General features: G+C 36.5%; 1 protein-coding gene across 11 annotated transcripts in view; it reads left to right on the top strand.

Moving 5' to 3' along the window:
• Positions 1 to 22,481, top strand: part of dnc (phosphodiesterase dunce) — a 465,943-nt gene that overhangs the window by 312,375 nt on the left and 131,087 nt on the right. The window contains exon 1 of one of the 11 annotated variants that reach the window (XM_034968461.2): positions 6,381 to 6,824. The exons of 9 other annotated variants lie outside the window; for them this stretch is intronic. In XM_034968461.2, the coding sequence (XP_034824352.1) occupies positions 6,748 to 6,824 (77 nt within the window). In that variant the 5' untranslated portion in view covers positions 6,381 to 6,747. Of the gene's footprint in view, positions 1 to 6,380; positions 6,825 to 16,355; positions 16,952 to 22,481 lie in introns of those variants that run through there. One more of the 11 variants, XM_034968452.2, reaches the window with a different exon arrangement.

Genomic DNA, 22,481 nt, shown 5'->3' on the forward strand with positions numbered 1-22,481 from the left:
ACATACAGACAGACACACTTTCGCATTTATAATATTAGTAGGGATGTTTAAGGGCAATTTTCTTCACTTCATTGTACCATGAACGCGAACCGCGAACGGGAGCAAAATATCATCATTATCGTAAACCCATCGCAGGCTCACTACGGATCACTGTCTCCTCTCAAAATGAGAAGGCTTTGACCGTCCATGCTGGCCAACTGGTGCAGGTTTCCTCACGATGTTTTCCTTCACCGTTAAAGCAAGTGATATTTACTTAATTTAATTAAATGAACCAACTTTATTTAATTACTTCACACCTAACTTTGAGAAGTTAGAGGTACGTGCACGGGATCGAACCCCCGACCCTCCGAACAGGAGACCGACGCCTTAACCACTGGGTCACCACTTAAACGATACACTTCGTGATTTTTTGAAAATTGTTCTAGATACTTGGAACAATTTTCGGATTTTTTCCCTATCGAAGAAATTGTATCCAATCTTGTTTCTATTTCATGACTTGGCAAAATAAATTTGATTCGATTTGATTTGATTCGCCGAATTTATATTAAAGATCCTAGAAGTATCTATATATTCAAGTATCAAAACTATTGTATTGATAGTTTACGAATAATGTCCTTCGAAAAATAATATTATGGGGCCTTCAAACTTTACCTCAAGTATCTTTGCAAGTTTTTTTTATAATAAGATTGTTCACTGAATAACATACAACCGCTCATTATATTTTTATTAATTTATAAGTATTTGAAATGTAGCTAAAATATTTCAATTACTTTTAATTTAAGAAGGTCATTATATATTTTGATTTTTTCCTTGCGTCAGATAAATAACATTCGTTTATATTAATATATCGAAACTAGAGAGGAACTTGATTTTGGTTTCTCAAATCAATTATGGATATAATATGCTCAACAAATTTGGAAAATTATACCAATTTTTTAAAAGCCTCCTCCGCAAAAAAAGTTTAAGGATGCGGAAGCAACTTGATCATTAGTACCGTTGGCAGGTAAATAAATAATTAAGACACAATGATCATTATATCGAAACTGCAGCTCAAAAATCGATTTGGTTCCATAGCGTTGAGGTCTCGAGGTGTAGAGCCCTCCAGGTTTTGAGTACGGAGGTTAGAGCGCATGCGCGGTGTGGGGCCTCTGACGTCAGAGCCCCGGCCGTTCTCAGTGCCCGCGACCGCGCGACCATCCACGCGCTACCGCCCTGTAAACACGAGCTTCCGATCTTAATTCAACAATAACAATAAAACAGATAAAAAAGATTCCGACGAATTGAGAACCTCCTCATTTTTTTTGAAGTCGGTTAAAAATACAAAACGTCACAGACAAAACATCACCAAAAATGTTATTCTGTGACATCCCATATTATGTGTGACAACAGTGCTCCCTCTTAATCCTAAGTATTTAGGGGTTTTAAGGAATCATATCAAGTAGCAGTAGTAACTAAATGATATTAGTGTTTAGACGTGATTTAGACCTTTATATTAAGTATATTCATAATATTATAACCAATTTGCCATTAGAATGTATTATATACGTAAACATTTCAGGTTTTGACCTTGGTTGTTCCCACGCATGCGATTTCTAGTTTATAATTTTTAATCAGAACATAATTTACTGTTTAACTAGGCGAATTTTCAAATACAATCATAATAGTATAATTTGCTTGGCAGTTGTAGATATCATAATATGTTGCATCATCAATCAATCTATCAGTTACTCATTTCAGTAATATGACTACAATTTAATTAGATAAAACCAGGCATGTAAACTTAAAATTGATTTATAGATATATAATATTTTAATGGCGGGAAAATGATATGTTTTCTTTGTTTTTGAATAACCTCAAAATTATAAAAGGTTGTATCACTTTTAGCTACGCGTACATCGATATTAATGTTCTAACTACTACTTCTACTAGGTATACTTTACAAAGAAAGCCTACATATTTCTAAACCCAACGGTTTGGACTAGATGTGTAGATTTCTCGTCTTAAATATAGTATAACATATCCTGTAAAAAGTGTTTTTTTGTGTAGGACCCGAACTATGCAGATATCAGATTTAAATCATAAAAATCTGATAGCATCATTACTATACCTCATAATAGGTAGATATACTAGAACATAAACTGACAGGCCTTTGACCTTATACAGCCCGTTCCCACTTGTCGGTTGTCGGACCCGGATTTTAATCGCATGTTCCAGGAGCAGAACATTTTGACACAAAATTGGTTTCTGATAAATGTGAATAGCTTCATATAAAATTTTCTGCTACTGGAACAAACGATTAAAACCCGGGCCCGACAGACGACAAGTGGAAACAGGCTGATACAAGTCTATTCGAGTATATCATAATATTTAATACTAGAGATAACCGCATCTTGGGCCATATGGTTTTAGGTTAGGGATTAGGTAGATTAGGCTAAAGCACGTGGGGGCTCTAATTATCCGGAATTAAACCATAAGTCCTTTTCAGATGTACGGGCTTTGTACCAGATTTCATTAAAATCGCTTAAGCAGATGGACCGTGAAAAGGTTGGACTGACAGGCTGACTTTTGCATTTATAATATAAGTTATGCGTTGCCACATTTTGTTTTAATCACATGTACATAATACATATTTATGGTAAACTAGCTGATGCCCGCGACTTCGTCCGCGTGGAATTTGGTTTTGAAAAATCCCGTGGGAACTCGTTGATTTTCCGGGATAAAAGTAGCCTATGTTTTAATCCAGGGTATATTCTATCTCCATTCCATTCTAAATTTCAGCCAAATCCGTCCAGTAGTTTTTGCGTGAAGGAGTAACAAACACACACACACACACACACACACATACAAACTTTCGCCTTTATAATATTAGTGTGATCTTAGCAACTGGCCATATTCAAACAAAGCTACAAAATGAGATAGTCTTGTAAGGCCAATAAAATATGAAGATACTCCATAAGCCATGCATTTCATAGCTCTATCCAATTTTCTCCTTTTCTCTGAATATCATATTTAAGTACGTCTAGATATACTTACTTACTTTTTGTGCTTGAGATTTTGTGTCTTGAGGGATCGTGAGTAGTAGTGCCTTCGGCTAGCAGGCCCTAAATCCATCTTTATTTCATGAATTTCTTTCGACGGTCGTAATGGAAAGCTAAGTGGAGTAAAAAGCTTGTGAAACTTATTTTACATTAAATGGTGCCAACGATTTCGTCCACATGGATTTTTTAAATCCCCTTCGAACTTTCTGATTTTTTGGGATAGCTTATATCCGTTTCCTATAAGCAATTTATCACTGTGCCAAATTTGGTCGGAATCGGTTAAACGCAAGGCAGTGAAAAGGTTACAGATAGACAGGCAGATAAAATTGTGCCAATAGTGACCCTTGCTCACTATTGGCTACAATGTATTGTTGCAACAAGAATACCATAAATTCAGCCAATCTTAACAATTGCGATTGAAATGATAATTGATGCAGGTTTAACGAAATCAACCTGCTGATGTTCATAAGTATTAAGTTTTTGTAAGGATCCTAGAATAATAAAGTAGAGGGGGATTCCAACATCAATGGTAAGGATGTTGCAAGGTTCTATTTCCTTAGTATGAGATTTTACACCTCACCAACATTGATAAAACTTGACCGTCAAAACACAGCAACATCGGTGTAAAATGGACGTAAAAGTCCTAGAATTAAAGTCAAAAATTCAGTACGACCGATTTTTATTTTCTAAGGTTTCCGTTTGGAGTGCTGACTGTATATGTATGGATGAACTTGAGCTTTATAACAAGCATTTTAGGTGCATTTTACTTAGTTGTTAATGTGTTTTGACCCTCATATTGTATGAATGTTGGTGAGATATAAAATTTCGTACTAAGCACGCTGGAATGCCGACTCTGCATAGGTAGTTTGAATGTGTCTTTCATCTCCATATTATACATACCTATTATACTTATACAGATTTAAGTATTTTTGTATAAGACACTTCTTGAATTTTTTAATCAAAGTTACAAAAAGTTTATTGTTTCTTTTCTTAATTAATTAAAAACAAACGCAATTCTGGGAAATGATTTTCTTTCTTCAACAATGTACTCGTAAATCTCGAGGCTTTGTTCACGTAAATAAACAGGACGGAGCCTACTTGCGCGTTTTGAATCCACCATGCAATCTCAGGTATCCAGGTCTTTTGAAAGCCTTTTCTAAGAAGCCTTTTAAATTGAGACGCATACAACAATCATCCTTTTTATGCATGCTCGGAAAAGGCTTTCATCCTGAGCTTTTTATAGACGCTCACAAAAATAACACATGTTCATACTCAAAACATCTCAAAACTACATAGCTACACATTTCACTTGAAATAAGCTACACTAACCCTACACTACACTAAGCTACACTAAGCTACACATCAGCAAAATAATTATAACATATATACATTGAACTTAAATTAATAATGTAATCACCCTGTACCAGTTAAAATATAATACACGAAGTAGTGTGAGTGAGCGTCTTACGCTCGTGGTATGTTACTACTCCGCTGTGATATTTAATAATGAACGTTTTCTTACCTACCTACATTATATAAATGATTGTGTTTTTTACCTATTATGTATATTAAGTCTAAAATACTTTTTAATGTATAGTAAGTTTAAAATAACCCACATTTAGCTTAATGTTGTTAGTTTATATTAAGTAATTGTTAGTTAGCTGTTAAGTATTGAGTATAACAATAAATTAATGTTACGTGTAGGTACCTATCGACTGTCGACGGCACTGGTGTACGGAAAAACTTATTTAAAGTTTATGAATGCACCAAACTTGTTGTAACCTGCAAATATTCTTCTTTAATAAATAAATAAATACAAATACAAAATACAAAAAATGAAACCAAAACAGAATCGAATGTTTACGTACTTATATGAAATAATACGTTCACTCGTATTTTATTGAATCGAAATTCAACATTTTACGTTCGTTAATCATCATTTCAAAATCGAGTTATGTACCTAATCCAAGGTATATTGAGAGGATTATTGTCTTTTGCTATAAGAACATGCACATGAGTAGATATCCCTAGTATACAGAACGTAACCAAACTTAGCGTTATTGTTATACTTTCTAAATACAATCCAATACCAATAACCATTTGCCTCATTTTGTAGTTTTAGTGATTTAGTTTTTTTTAAACCACAATAGGTATAGCGTGCAAAACTGGGGTCAATGCCCCACCTATGACGCGGGATTGGCTCTCAGTGGCCTACTTACGCAACGCTCGTTGACCCTTAGCGTCAGTCAGATGTTTTATTTGAAATATATCGTGAACTTTTACAAAATATAGGATTTTTTTTAGTGGTATTATATCAGTAATCATCAGTACTATCACCTGTCCTTGTTTTTGCCAGCGTTCTGGTTACACCATATAATGTTCAGATAAGTACCTACATCTTGCTAATAATGATAAGTACTTACTTAATATGTGAAAGTTTAGATATTTGTTACTCCTTCACTCCACAATGAATCGATTTGGCTGTAATTCAGAATGAAAATATCTTATGGCTACTTTTTATGCCGAAAAATCAAAGAGTTCCCGCGGAATTTCGATAAATCTATATACCATATCATCATCTATGTTTATTTTATTTTTTATATCCACGCGGACGAGTTCGCGGGCATCATCTAGTTTTTTAATTGTATGAAAAGTTAATTCAGAATTTGTACTTGGGCTACAAAACAAGAAAAAAAAGCCTCTTTTACACCATTGGTTATGGTGTTAAAAAAACGCTTTCTAGGACCCTAAAATGTCCTGTTTCAATATTTAAAACTTTCCGTGACGTCATTTGACACTTTGTAGTAGCCGCTACCGCTATCCAATGAAATTAGAGCTTTACAAGGAAACGCGGTAAACTTGCCAGTTATTCTAGAGAAACATGCAATATATCATCTGATGTTGCGGCTTATGTTGCTAATGAGAGAAGTTAGGTGATTATTTCACTATATTATTATTAGCTGGTAATAATATAACTTGTGCTTAAGTTTTATACCGTTAATGCTCTATAGTGTTTTTCCAGAAAGTTTGTTTATATACAAGCTTATTACCACTTTTCCTATTTATTCTTATTTTGCTGCGCAACTTATGTTAAAAAATTACATTGAAACCCCATAATATTTAAATCGTAAATGGTAAAGCACTCTGCATTAATAAATCATAAATTAACCTTTCATTTATGGGTTATTATGTGTATTAACAAACAGTGAATTAAAACGGAAGCTCGTTTTTACACCAACCTCACCGAGTGGACAGTAATTCATGAATCCAATAAATTAGTGATCTCCAGGGTTCTGAAAGTGTCATCGAACTCGTTTGAAATGGAACAGAATACATTTTACGCAAAAATATAAAACATTGTATTTGTAACAGTGCCAAAAATATAATTAAGAGGAACGTGCAACGAAATAAAAAACCCAATAAAAACATCGAAACTCCGTTCTTAACGTTCTCAAGAGTCATCAGTTATATCTCAAACCTTCAAAGGAAGTGGACGAATAAAAATATATTTGATAAGAAGAGTAAAGCGTAAATATTGAATAGTTGTTACTGTGTAGTCATCGATGTATACGTGTATAGCTGTCGTGAAGGTGCAGAGGAGGAAAATGGTGTTTTGAAAGATGTCAAAGGGTGGATGTGTGAAGCGATGGTGAGGGCGTGAGAGGGCGCGCTGGGCGGGGGCGGCTCGCGGCACGGTGGCTGTGATGCGATGGGCCAGGACTGGTGCTTTCGCCGCAAGAGGAAGCGCAGCAGCAGTCAGGATGACACCCAACCGCATCACACCCGGTAAATACCTACACTAACTTTTTAAGATGAGTTTATTCGTAGCGCGCTCCAAACAAATGTAGTTTGGTTCTCATTTAATAAATATCAACCAATGAAACTCAATGAAAATGTTCTAGGAATTATGACCTGTGTCTGTGGTCTTCCCATCTTCCAGATTCCTGTAAAAATTTGAATTGAAACTACACACTTTTACGGAAATCTAGGAAACCACAGACACAGATAAGTTTTTCTGAAATTTCGAAAATTTCATCGAATTTCATTGGTTATATTCAAATGAGAACCTTGATGTTTACCAAACTACGAGAATGTTTGTATGAACAGCGGAAGGGAGCACGCTAGAGAAACTTCTTTTAACATTATAAATATTTTGTAATTAATTGGTATATTCAACTTAACTTTTAATGTGGTACAAGATTGGGCTTTTTTCATTTACGTAGCTTACAAGTTATTATTGTGTAGAGGTTATTTTGTAGCTACATAACTACATCTATACACACTTGCGTGAAATTGTAGGTGTCGTTTCATAATCTCTGACGAGGCTGTAGCCTGTCCCATGCTCGCTATAAGTACCGACATGATGAAGCTTCTATCTTAGCTCTATGTCAGTTGATCTGCGTGAACTAAATACGTCGTTATAGTCTCATACCACGTACCTGACGTTGTTAAATACCGCACATCACATGTACATAAAATTAAAATTGAAATACAATTCTATATTTTTTTATTTTTATTTACGATTGTAGGTAGAGATTGATGATTGGCTTCGACAATCTCGAGTGAAAGGAAAACAAAATATTCCTTACTATCAGTTCTTTCTAAACATAGTCTGTTTTTAAGAAAATAAGTTTTCAGGCTCTCCTGTAAAATTAGCAAAAGCGTACTTACACGATATTTAACTATGTTAGTCACGTGGTATGGGCACATAATAATATAGGGCAATCAATTATGATATTAGGTACATAATATTATACGTAGCAACATAACCTAGCAATTTATAATATTATATTTAACTAGTACTTATTCGCAATTTAATCCACATTTTTATTCAAATTAAATAATACATTTCCGGACCAACTTGCTCGCGTCTGTTTGTTGGAAAACAATAATACGTATTATAATCAAATAAGTGTTAAAGCAATTTTACTTTTTATTTTCGGATACAATAATCATTATTTATCTTGAAAAGCTTGAGCGAGCTAAACTAATTAATAATATCATTTTGATTTGGCATTTCATATATGTAGGTACTTATATGCAATTTGAAGTTATAGGTACGCGATTCGGCAGTTTGCGTATATGGCATTTATATGCAAATCTGGCATTCTGCGAACCGTTATTCGTCTTTGGCGTTGTGCGTCTAAACGGCCTTAAACGCTTTGCGACGTTGCTTTTAATAAGTATTGGATTTTAGGGTTCCGTTTAAAGGCCAATTTCGTCCTGTCCGACCGTCCGCCTATGTGTCACGGATGTTTCAAATTTAGTCTGTATAAAAATAAGAGCTGCAGAAAAAAGCACGATAAACAATTATAGAAACCTATAATATCGCTACACTGAAGCATACTTAAATTTTGGAAAAATATTATAATAAGTATCTCCTGAAGATGATAAGTCCCTCGGGTGGATGTCAAATGAAAGAGGAAAACTACTGAGTTCATAAATATAAATATAGTGACTAACGCTAGAGGCCAACGAACGTTGCATAAGTAGGCCACTCAGAGTCAATGCCGCGTCGTAGGTGGGGTATTGACCCAAGTTTTGCACGCTATACATTGCGGGTTTGGAAAATACTAAATCACTAAAACTAAAAATGAGACAAATGGTTATTGGTATCTATTGGATTATGTTTAGGTAGTACAACAATAACGCTAAGTTGTTTTTTTTAAAGAATATTAGCCAAGTTAACTGCTGACTAATATTCCCCTTTCCTCTCCAAATAAAGAGCTAGTAAAGCTTGTGCTAGGAGTAGGTACGACAATATTGCAACGGGTGGGATTTGAACCGGCGACCTTTCGGTTTTCAGTCCGCTCCTTTAACCGTTGAGCTATCGAGTTTTTGCTAGCGTTCTGGTTACAACCGTACGTAGGTTAGTACCCTACAGTGTGTTTGCCTTCTGTACCTACCCTAGGTAGGTACAGAAAGCAAACACACAATATTATTTAGAGAAAATATATCTTCTGGGTTAATTTATTCTTTGTTAAAGTATATAATATATCATCAAAACACATGTTCAAGCCCACGGCGGAAATGAGATTTCCTGCTCTATCAACGTGCATAACGCCGGAATAATGATATTCTAACGTGATGTATCTTACGCTTTGACACAGTTTCGCTGAAAAGTATATTCATGTTACGTACCTTACGTATTTATGTAAAAGTATGTGAATAGGTGAGTCTTCTACACTCACAATATCACAATATACGTATCTGACACTATCTTGCTAGCCGACCCACCTCGGCTTGGCTCGGATGAAATTACTGAAAATCCTTTATTTCTTCATTATAGAGAAAGTTTATATTTTGTAAAGTTGCTAGCTCCAGCAGAAACTTGATCTTTTGTACAGCTCAAACTACTGGACAGATCGGGCTGAAATTTGGCTTGCAGATAGCTATTATGACATAGGCATTCGTTAAGAAAGGTATTTGAAAATTCAATCCTTAAGGGGGTGAAATAGGGGTTTGAAATTTGTGTAGTCCACGCGGACGAAGTCGCGACTATAAGCTAGTCTTCTATATATATATAAAAGGAAATGCTGACTGAATGACTGATCTATCAACGCACAACTCAAACTACTGGACGGATACATCCGCTAACAAATGATTTAAGAAAATTCAACCTCGAAGGGGTAAAATAGGGGGTTGAAATTTGTGTAGTCCATGCGGACGAAGTCGCGGGCCTAAATTAGTAAATAATAATTGTGCAATTAGTTGTCTATTTACCACAAGCAAATAATATTCTAATGATCCCCTATTATTATCATTTCCTGTATCTACTACACTGATGGCCCTAAGATAATCGCATTGAGGACTTTGATAGCCACTGAAGGCTTTTACGATGCAATTATCCACTTACCCCGACTCTGAGCGCACGTTAGCACGGGTCCTCTATCATCGAACAACGTGGCGGCTTGTATTAAGTTGCTCATGAGAATACGTACATTGTAGATAGGTTATGTAATGAACACGAAGCTAGGTACTGGTACTAGGGTATTTTAAAAATTCACACACTACCATCATCATAATAGGAAGCTCGCTTTCTTAATCCTCTCCTCTTTACAAATGTCCAAAGAAAGCTTTGGACATTTGTAAAGAGGAGTCCAAGTCTCATTCCCAAGATTAGTGTTGCAAGGAAGAATTAAGGGCAAAAGGGCTCCCGGTCGCCAAAAGTACAAATAGTTAGACGATATACCTAAGGGGGGTACACAGGGCTTATTTACCTACATAAAGTTAAAAGAGACGACTTTAGGTTGAGTACGATAGATAGAGAGGCTTTTCAAATGATGACCATTGACCACTAAACTTCGTTTCGAAGAAGGTATGCGATAATGATGATGATTTATTTACAACCAAATATTGAAAGAGCGTCTCAATCGCTAAGTCTCTCTATTTTGCCTGTCTTTTTTATTGTAATATAGACATTTCAAACCAATTTTCCACCATTTGCACGTATAATATCAACTGTATGACGTTGACTAAGTGGAACGTGTGGATAATAGACTCTAGAACAGCATCTCATTGCAGTAATAGGTACATGTATATTAAATAAGGACTTACCCACTTAATTTGCATAATGTGGATGCCATAATATGTAAATGCCGTGGAATATTGTTGTTTCGTCCATTTGTACCTTTTGTTTTTATTGTTTGGTTTACGTTCTCTTTGAACGAGGTTAAATAAGAAATACCACATAATTATAATAATGTACCATCTAGATACTATTAGACGTTGCGTTGTCTGCCTGTCAATACCAAATAACAAAGGGAATCTATTGATACAAATATACGAATAGCCTTAAAAATATTAGACGGGTTCTACTCAAACAATTTTTACAAAAAAAAATACGCAGCACCATTAAGTACGGGTTCTGTTTTTAAACTGCAACTGCTCCTTTTATTTAGGGGACCTAATGTGGGACGCAACTTGCGTTGACACATTGGCCCCGTGTCATATCAGGGAGACAGCATCAAGACCGGGAGCCGCATCAGAAACAGCTGAAAACGGCAACCGGCGCAAGTATGCCTCTCTTATCGAGAGTTACATTTTTGTTCCGTTTGCCGTGGAGATCCGTCCAGTAGTTAGAGTTGTGCGTTGATAGGTCAGTCAGTCAGTCAGTCAGTCACCTTTTTGTTTTATATTTAGATGTAGATTGTATAACAGCCTTCGCAAACGTTTACTACCTATTTTCCCTGTAGACAAGCACACTAATTGCATCTGCATGCAATCCTGCAATAATGACCCTCTACAAATAAATGTATACAGGTACCTTCATTAGAAATATGAACTAACTAGCTTATACTCGCGACTTCGTCCGCGTGGACTACAAAATTTCAAAACCCTATTTCACCCCCTTAGGAGTTGAATTTTCAAAAATACTTTCTTAGCGGATGCCTACGTCATAATAGCTACCTGCATGCCAAATTTCAGCCCGATCCGTCCAGTAGTTTGAGCTGTGCGTTGATAGATCAGTCAGTCAGTCAGTCAGACATTCAGTCAGTCAGTCAGTCAGTCACCTTTTCCTTTTATATATATAGATATACAAAATTAATTCAAGCATTTTCTTTTCCCATCCAAACGTTAACAAAATTTCCTGTACACAGAATCCTGAATTTCTGACGATAATCCATACTAATTATTATGAATGCGAATGTCTGTCTGCTAGCGTTTCACGGCCCAAGTTTAACTGATTTTGATGAAATTTGGTACATAGTTAGCTTACATCCCGGGAGTGGCCATAGGCTACTTTTATCCCGGAAAACCAAGGAACTCCCACGGGATTTTTAAAAAACCAAAATCCACGTGGACGAAGTCGCGGGAATCATCTAGTATTAAATAAACCTTTTTATGAACTTTCTTAATTAGGGATCTCACAACTTAATAGGCCTAAGGGTCACATAATTCGTCGATCAAGAGCCAAGGTTCATTTAGGTCATGATACCAAGATATTACCAATTAGTTTTGAATTTCGCACAAATAGTTCCGGCACTAGGCGAGTGGTCTATGATATCTATACCAAATATCTATACACAATAATCTATATCAGAGAGCGCGGATGATATATTTGAAGAATAATATGTGAAATCATCTTTATCTAATGGAATTTTACGAACTTCCACTCAGTAGAGGCATCTTAGAACTGTCAAGAGGACATTTATGAGTTACAAAAGTACTGACTACTTACTTAGCTTTATATGGCTTAGTAATAGCGTCCCGTTAGCACCCTTCGGGTACGGAACCCTGAAATGTTTGAATTCAAAATATCTTGAAAGGTAAACTAAGCAATTTCATTTTATGTAGACAAGTAGCAGTCATCGTAAACATTCATTTCAGCTGCAGACGTGAACGTAATTGCATTTACATGCAATCCTAAAGTAATTAACCTTAAAGCCACAATGTTTACAGCAAAATCCCTCGGAACTGGAAAATGGAACCCTCGTAGCATTAGTTTAAAGTTTACGTAATTATTTATTACTAGCTGATGCCTGCGGCTTCGGCGGATGCACAGAAAATGCATTTATTGTGTCACATAGCTTCGAAGCTATTAAGCCCTTGCTAAAGAATAAAAAAATCAGCGGCTCAAATATCTGCGACTGTAATTTAAATCTTAATCTAGCCTAGATGCAGTCTCCCTGTTCTCTATTCATAGAGATCGCGACCTTACCTGTGCTATAATTGCATGTACGTGCAATCCAGCCGTAATTGTCTGTAGCCGCAACTAAACGATAAGCCAAGACAATGCTATTATAATTTAGACCGACGATTATGTCATTTAAGTGTGTAAAAAGATGAGATTGGAATAATTAAGAGGTCTCTCGCAGTATTCTTGAGTTCTTCATTAACCGCATAATGTAGAGGTTTTCTAGGGTTAGTAATACGATGGGCTCCCAGATCTTTTTGTATAATATGACTAAGTCCCGATTCAGTTACCGACTCGCATCATCGTTATCGACTTAATGCGCTATCATAACTGAGTAATACTCACAATACGTTTAAACAAATAGAGCACCTTATAAATATACATCTAAAAGGGATGATATACTATGTCCGAAAACTTCACGCAAGTGTCGATAACAGTTGCACAAAGTTTCAACTCATCGGATGGACTCATCGTTGCCGATTCTGTAGCTCAGTTTTTCTACCTACCCGGCTTGTAAATAATAAGTAAGAATTTAATGCTTTTGGCGTCGTGTTTGTACTCTTTTTTAAATTAAAATTATTGTTTTTCGTAGTAGTTAGACATAATAGCTTACTCCGAATATTGTTATAATTAGTTAGTTTAGTATCTGTGTGTTATAGCTCAAATATAATGCACATTATGATAATATTATGATTTAGCGATAGGTAAATTAATATAAAATAGGATCTAATTGTCTGTACACTACGTATGTAGATGTAGGTATATGTTTATAAAGGTGTTTAGCCTGTACAAACAAATATTTAATACTGTTGTTAGCAATAAGTTATCTTGAAAAACTGTTGCATAACTTTTTTGTAATTATTATAAAAATAAATGACATTTAAAAATCAAAAAATCAAATCATCGGATGGACGATGCGTAGTGCATAAGTATCGAACGACCGAACGAAGACATTAACGTTAATTTTTTATAATTTGTTCAGATTGATAAAATGAAGGAATGACTTCCAAAATTCACAGGAAGCGTAACAATTCAAACGTAACATATTATCATAGAAAATCAGTAGGTACTACACGAAAAACCCGTATCTATGAAAATCCCTACGCATATCACAAACGCGGAAATGTATTTAATTGTTGTTTGTTGGTTTGTTCTTCAATCACGTCGCAACAGAGCAACCACAGAATAAACTAATTCCTACATTAGTGGGAGCAACGCGAACGGATCGACGTGATTTTTACAGGGGTATACTGTTAAAGACCTGTAGAGTAACATACTACTTTCTACTACTACTACTACTACTACTACTTTTATTCCGGAAAATCAAAGAACTCCCATGGGATTTTTAAAAACCTAAATCCATGCGAACCAAGTCGCGGGCAACAGCTAGTAATTTTTATAAAAGTCTTAAAACTATTCCTAAGATATCCTCTCGAGGTTGATGACTGCAGCGCGGTCTAGTTTCCAAGCCACGTGCTCCGTAACCCCCCGCCCCCGCACACTTACAAGTTAACTAACACTTTTTGTGACCTTGTGTGTATTAGCTTTACTTTAACTACGCTAATGCAAACATTTTAAGTACTTACTCGCCATTTTTAGGGTTCTGAAACGTATTTTCACGGACTCGGATCGGATGAGTGCGTAACCGCCTGTCTGGCAATGCATGACGTGATTTGTAAAAAATACTAAGTATATCGAAGAAAAAAATTAAAAAAATAGATTTTATACTTTGACGTAAGATTTTTTTACACCGTTATTACCTATTATTTATCTCCTACCTATATTATCTCCCAAAGCCACCATGATCCAAATTTCGTAGTAGCTGATCGTTCTTCCCTGTGATTGGGGCAATGCGCAGAGAAACTTTCAGCTTTTTTTTAAAATAACGAAAGTCTGGCACGCGCTGGCTCTCTCTCTCTCTCTTTACTATTGCTTTTTTTTTTTTTTTAGGTACTAGCAAGCAAGGGTTTTTTATTTACAAATATATTTAAAATATTTACAGTTTATATCTATGTGACTTATCTAATTACTATATAAATCATGACCGCGTGGATTGCTGCCAAGAATACTGGCTGCATTTCCGCGCTGGACAGCCAGGCTGATCCGTTGCGCAAAAAATGAGCCAGCCCTTCTGTCACCAGATGCGGCTATTAATCGCGGTGAAAATAATGTCTCTTAAAATTTTTTTAGCACTAAGACTCCATGGCAAACGGCACAAAAATGTAACTCTCTATAAGAGAGGCATATGCTTTTTCTTATTATTATTTGAAATGTTGAAATGTAAAATTAAGAATGGTTTTTGAATTAGATACTACTCTGCTTACATCATTTTGATTTCAGTAATAGATAGAAGACAGTAGAAATATAGATAAACAGTATTAGAAAAACTGTGGTATTTTACTTAGTAATACAAACAGTTTTTTTTTTATTTGTACCATAAAGTTTTACAAAATAAAAGTAAAAGTGGTCAGAGAAACACTTATCTTTATAAGAGATCTCTACAGTGACCCTTGGCAGTGCGAGAGGAGAGTTTTTTTTTTCAGTTTAGTGCAAAAAAATTCTATTTCTTACCATATTATAGGAACAAAATAAATACTCTGTGTACCTGTGTAACGTTATATGAAACTTTATTCATTAATCCTTAACTACTCTGTCACAATGGGCATAAGACGTATGTCGCTGATATAATTATGAACAGTTCTTGGCTTAATTAATTAGATTCACGATAGTTATGTATTATTATTAGCATTGGCACATAGCCTTGTTCTATTTGCTACTTATTTTCAATATACACTTTCAGTATAAGTAAATGAATGATACTCGTAGGAATGTGCCAGTATCTATGTAGGTACATTGTTGAATTAGAAATATTGATTTTTTTATTTAAGGCTATTAATATTCAAAACCAATACCTCTACCTTTTTCATATTTTCAACCGCCAATATAGCCTTTTTAATGGACTCACTCTAGGCTCTTAATTGGCAAATTAATAACGTATTAAAAGGTTTTGTTATACCTACCTATTAAAATTGTACTGTAAACATATTTGTCTGAAATCAGTTCCCCTGATTCATAACCAGCTTCAGGTCCGTTCCATGACCTACAAAGCAACGCACATTTTAGATCAATTGGAATTGAACCTTCCGCCCGTGTACGAGAGTTCGACTTTCATTAAGTGGTGCAGCTCGTTGTGTCGTTTCTCACACGGGGGTTGCGTACCAGCGTACGCATGCGGCTCGCCCCTTTTCGACCCCCGGCAAAATGGCGATGCCAACATGGCCGCCGGGCAGCCGCAGGATGCTCCGTGACACTGCTCTCGTTCGAAACGCTGACACGAATTCTCAGCGGCCTGTACGTTTCGACACGCACATCCGCATAGATACCGCCGGTACCATCGATTTATTGCTCGCTCCAACACGACGCGTCTCACACGAACCGCGCGTGCAACAAGTGATAGCGCTGAGGAAGTCGCGATAATCGAGACACTAGTGCTGATCTCTAGCAGTGATGTGATCGTGGACCGCGTACAAATATAGAACGTGCCCTTTCAGCGAGCGGCGGCGCGGGTGAGCCAAGCGTGACGTCGACTCACGTTCCCCGCGCCGCGAAACGTCAACATAACCGCGTCACGCAGACCGCTGCTTCACATAAATATTATCAACACGCACGCGTGAGGGTAGCGGCTCTCTGCCTAGTGCTAATCAGTGAAATCATCGTCATCGATACGTATCGGGAGCTCAGTTAACAACCGGATTCCGTAATTCAAATCGGATCGGATTGATAAATATTAAAAGTGAAATGTTTTATTTATTGACTATTGATATGACGACAAAACAAGCGAGTCCTACAGAGCGAGTAGCTTCGATTCAACAGTCGTAGTCGCGATCGCGCGTGGTATCGTCGTCGTGGAGCACGTGCGTCTCATGCGACCGGAATGCTATTCGTACCGGGCGCGGCGAGTGGCGATGTGTGACTGAAAGGGACAGTGAATTTGATACTGATGCATTTGGCAGGAAAGTATTCGTGGTGGTCGGGTCGGAGACGCGTCCGTCGGATAGCGCGGTAGGCGTAGGGCGATGATCACACTGGTGTTCGCGGTGTGGTCGGCGGCGCGCGCGCTGGGCTTGGCGTGCGAGGCGCCGGCCGCGTCCCCCGAGGCGGAGGAGGCGCCCGTGCTGCCTCGCCTGCGCTCGGCGCGCGCCTCCAGCGACCTCTCTACGCTCAGCACGACCACCACCAGCTCTAGCCAGACCAGTAGCGGAGACTATCCTAAGAGGTCTACGCGTCGTTATCATTTTAACACTCAACTATAACTTTTTCTATATGCATTTTCCTTTTTATTCTTAATGAAACTGTCATCAACACCGGCTTTAGCCAGGCCAGTAGGGGAGCCTATTCTAAAAGGTCTACTCATCGTTAACACTCAAGTATATTTTCTCTAGGCTTTTTCCTTTCCATTATTACAAAGACAATCATCTGGTGTTTCATGATTGTTATCTACTAGGCCAACACAACCTTGAATAACAAAAATAGAAATAAGCTAAATCAGAATTAATATAAACTGAAATCAGAAAACTTGCAACATATAGGTACTTCCATGTATTTTTTCAAAATATAAGCAATACAATCGTGTTCAGAATTCAGATGTATACCTATCGATTACAATTATTATTATAGGTGCTCCGATTTCTTATGTCCTATACGTTTTAGAGCGACTCCAATAATAACTGGATAAAATATGAGTATCACAAGAATTTCATGAGTTAAATGAGCAGTTTTATTCTTGTATGTTATGAATTCGACGTATGAGTAGATTATTTTAAAACGCGAGCGTAGTCAAGGGCATTCATCTCGCATCTTCTTACCTAGTTATATATAAGTAAAATGCCGCTGTAAATATTGAAGATTACAAGGCTTCTATTAAAATGTAAGTAGTGTGCCTAAGTACGTCAATTATTATTTATTATCTACAATGAGCTACAATCAAGTGACGTTGATTGTAGTAGAAGGCCATTCGTATACAGAAAACATCACTACAATGTCCAAGACATAATAAGGGTGCGTTTCCACTGACGCGGAGCTGGGCAGTAAAAAGTGGCAAGGGCAAGTGTTTTAATTGAAGCGGAGTGGGACGGAGTGGAGCTAAGCTGAGCAGACTAGAGCTGCATCGAGGAGTGTTCCCATCAGTCAAATTTGTCTCCTCCCTCCGCTGCGTACCCCTCTGCTCGGCACCACAGCCTGCTCGAACTCCGCTGTGCCGGCTCGGGGCCGCGTGGTTCATATATTTCATTTAAAAGTCCGCTGCGCTCCACTTACACAGTTTCCACTGATGTGGAGTGCAGATTTCCAGCAATGTGATTGGCTAATTCACGTCTGCTCCGCTACACCTTTGCTCCGCGTCAGTGGAAACGCACCCTAATCACTCTCTATGATAGGGTATAAGTATTTAGGTACAGGATGCGATTCAATTATAAAATTAAACGGTATTAGTGCTCATAACGTTACTATCATATAATTGCAAAGGGTAAAACGTTCACAGCGGTTTTTTAACGAGCTGTAAACCAATCACTTAAGATAAATCAATAAAATAGGCGGTAGGTATAATAGCGCGGGTAACCACAAGCGCCACATGAATATAAACACTCTTTGAAAGAATGTTAGTCATGGTTTTAAAAATCTAATAATATTTAGAATTACCCATCCCACTAATTTCGACGTCATTATAACAGAGAAAACTAAGGGTGACTTACTCTTGGTTTAATCCTGAATCGACACTATGTCAAATATTAGACTAGGGTTGACGTGAAATCAAAACAACAATAGGCTGTTCATAAGGCTACCTAGCGCATCGAACATAAGTAGTACTTAGAAATTCTTGACTAGCGTCAAATGTAGGAACATTTGACGCCTGCCAGTGTCGTCGATGCCTCGACATTTACAAGGTGGCTTGGTCGTGAACTATAATTATAACGTTAGATAGGTGATAACAGGGTGTACAAATTCCAGGACATTTTGGATTTTAAAAATTTATGATAATATTTTAATTAGAACAGTAGGTTTTATCTACGAAGAACCTCAATCTCTTACGCTCTCTCTGTCTCCCTCTTTAAGTTTCCTCTAGCAAGTCTCTAGCTGTGGCCACTTAAACTAGTATGTAAACACTCCCAGCAAGTAATTTCTGCAAGTTTGATTGCTTATGGACATTTAGCTCAGATAACTACACAATTGATCAAACTGCTTTATAAACTTTTTTTAATGTTGTAGAACAAAACAAGTTATAGTAAGTATCCTCTCGATAATATGATTTACATTCGATGCTATAAGTATACAGACACGAGTATGTTCAGTCCATTACTGATAGCAAATTGGTTTAACAGACAATTGTATTAAACCTCTGAGAGACGGAAGGGAACAAATTACAGTTGAAAGAACTAAGAAGCTGTTCCAAATAATAAAACCGGCCAAGTGCGGGTCAGGCTCGTACAGACGGGGATTCCCGTACTGCATTCGTATTTTTGCGACTTTTGCATGGTAATTAAAAAACTATGATGCATAAAATAAAAATAAAACTGTTTTAGAATGCACAGGTGAAGCCCTTTCAAATGATACCCCACTTGATATAGTTATCTTACTTCGAAAATTGAAAATACTAATTTTAGTTCATGCCCTCAATTTAATTTTTTTTGGGTGATAAACCCCAAATTCACGTTTTCAGATTTTTCCCCTAATGTCTGCTATAAAACCTAACTACCTGCCAAATTTCCATTATCTAGGTCAACGGGAAGTACCTACCCTGTAGGTTTCTTGACAGACCGACAGAGACAGACAGACAGACAGACAACAAAGTGATCCTATAAGGGTTCCGTTTTTTCCTTTTGAGGTACGGAACCCTAAAAATAATAAGAAGTAACCTCTAGAGGAAATTAAACGCGCCAATTTATAAGAAATCCTTCCCAAATTGAACCATTGGGAGCAGAATCAAATCCTGCGAAACAAGGTGTGCATTGCTGTTTTTAAGAAATCATCAAAGGTTTGCCAGCTTTTATTGTTCTTACTATAATGGCTCCAATTTTCTTTGAGAAAATTTTTAGACTTTGTCTTTTATCGTCAAATATTTAATTGTTTCTCTGGCTGTACATATACCTGTAATATTTAAACCGGGAAGAGGTGGATAGCCTAGTGGTTAGGACGTCGGTCGGCCTCCTAATCGAGAGGTCGGGGACACGGGGTTTGTGCGTTTAAAGTAATTAAATATAGAAAACGTCGTGAGGAAACCTGCATTCCTGAGAGTTCTCCATAATGTTCTCTTCCAATCCACACTTGGCCCAGCGTGGTAGACTATGGCCAAAACCCTTCTCACTCCGAGAAAAGACCCGTGTTCTGTAGTGAGGGGGCGATGGATTGATCATGATGATGATGATGATGATGATGATTATTCAAATCAGATTTTTCCTATAATCAGCTAATTTCTATATATCATATAGCTACGAGTACCTACATAAAATAGAAAGTTACACTGCGTGAAAACGATGGTTCCAAGACAAAGGATCCCAAAGAAAAAGTAAAGTAGTAATAGTCAAGGTAAATAAAGAAATATGTACTTAATGTAGATGAGCCTTTACATTGTCTTTTTTGCCAATCTTCGATACGATCTTGGAATCTGTGATTACGATTTCTCTAACCGATCGTCCAAAGAAATAAAACTCCAGCTTACGTACGTGACAGAAAGCAAATAGGTGCAAATTGGATAAATCTCGTTTTGTAACTTTTTATTTCATGTTTTATTTACATTCGCTTAATCAAGTTTGTCAAGCAAAGCGTTTGTAACTTAATTAATTAGAATAAAACATTCAAAGCATTTATTCATTTTAGACGTCCGTATCAAATTAATCTATATATATATATATATTAATCTATAATATACTCTCTGTATAGGATAAGGATATGATGGTCACCCGCGTCATTATTGGTTCACACGTTGGCATTGGTTTGCTCGTTATTTATACAACGTTATATAGTACGAGGTATTCGCAAAACCTGAAAGTAGTTTGTTCAGAATCAGTAACAGAATCGATTGTAATCATTTTTACAACGGATTATGTTTGGACCAAAAATACTTTAAATCCTGGAAGTTTGAACACCTAGTTGAATGACCGCATGCACCAGCTGATTCGAGCCGCGCGCGCACGCAGTACGTAGTGCGCACAATCGACGCTAGCTCGTTCGCTCACAGTCGCTACTCGCTTGCTTGGGGTGACCATGTTTTAGTGGGACAACGTCTCAACACAACAAGCTATAATAACTTAGTAAATTTTCATTCAACATTTTTAAAATTTTGTATATTTTTCTTTATGTAAAAATACTCGATACGTGTTTTGGTTTTTGCGTATACTAAATTAACGTTGTATAAAAATACTTGGTCTAAGTACCTATATTTAAAAGGAAAAACTGACTGACTTACATTTGAACTTACATGTTATTATAGACATATACCTCAAACTGCTGCGTCTAGAAATTTGAGATCTTGCACGTAAGTTCTCTAAATAACCTAAACCCCCACTAAGAAAAACTTTCAGAAATTCAACTCGAACCAAGCCGGAATAGGCTAGTGGATATGATATAAGTATAAATGACAGTAAATATATCTATTAATAGATTTAATTACAGTACGCAGTGAGGCATTGAGAGAATTCTGTTCAATTAACCGTTCGTCCGAAGGAATAAAGATTTGGCCTAAATACAAAGAACGTGACGCAGGACATATTAGATTCAATCTATTCTGAAGTTGCTTCTGGATTTCTTGCTATTAAGAGTAATATATGAAAATATGCCACAAATTATAATTATTTGTACTCTTTTCATTGCATTTAATCTCTATCTCTACTATTTTTGCATGAAAATAGTTCAATAGACATAACGTTAGCGACAATATTATCTATCGAAAGAAAAGATAAAAATTGGGATAGCTGACCGTTTGAGAAGGCTGGTTTTCTTTAGCAGAAAGAAATGCTAAATCCAAGAAAATCAAATTCTAGCTTCAGAGTCTATTGTTACGTAATGGACTTGTCTAACTAATAGAATAGCATTTGTTTTAAATATGAGCCAAGTTTCAAACAAATGTTGCTATCCATACTCAGACCTCTTACTTTTCTTTAAATGGCTATATATTGTATATTTACTTATACCCAAAGCTCTTTCTTATATTTATGACTTAGATAATTAACTAACGTGATAATTATAAAAAACAACCTTTACACCCTAGTACACGATGTTTTGTAATGATAAGTATTTAGAAATGAGATTTCCATTTATGATATCAAATATATGGATCAGTTTTTAACGATAATTATGATAAAATATCCATCTGTGATCTGTTGATAAACTACTTAGCAATATTGTTATATAAAAGGAAAAGCTGACTGACTGATTGAATAACTGACTGATCTATCAACAGACAGCTCAAACCACTGGACGGATCAGGCTCTGTAACTAAAATGAACAGCTTTGTAACTTCAAAGATTGCTATGACCTCCTGGTCTATACACAATGCAAAGAGGTTGAAAAGCATACCTGATTCAAATTTCAATAACGTTGTTTCTTCGTAATTTCAACTTTTTTAAGTAAGGAAACAATGTTCACGGAAGATTTAAATTTGCAGCAAGGGGCAACTCTACTATACTTTCGCGATTAACTTACCAGATTGTCGAGAGTTGAGAGATATTTATCTTTTTCGAGTTCAATATTGAAAAGTTGAAATGACAAAAGACTTTGCTCCTTCTTTTAGATATCCTTTTTGTCTTTTGTAT

This window comes from Maniola hyperantus, chromosome 5, assembly GCF_902806685.2.
Source record: "Maniola hyperantus chromosome 5, iAphHyp1.2, whole genome shotgun sequence".
In the NCBI taxonomy this organism is placed as follows: Eukaryota; Metazoa; Arthropoda; class Insecta; order Lepidoptera; family Nymphalidae; genus Maniola; species Maniola hyperantus.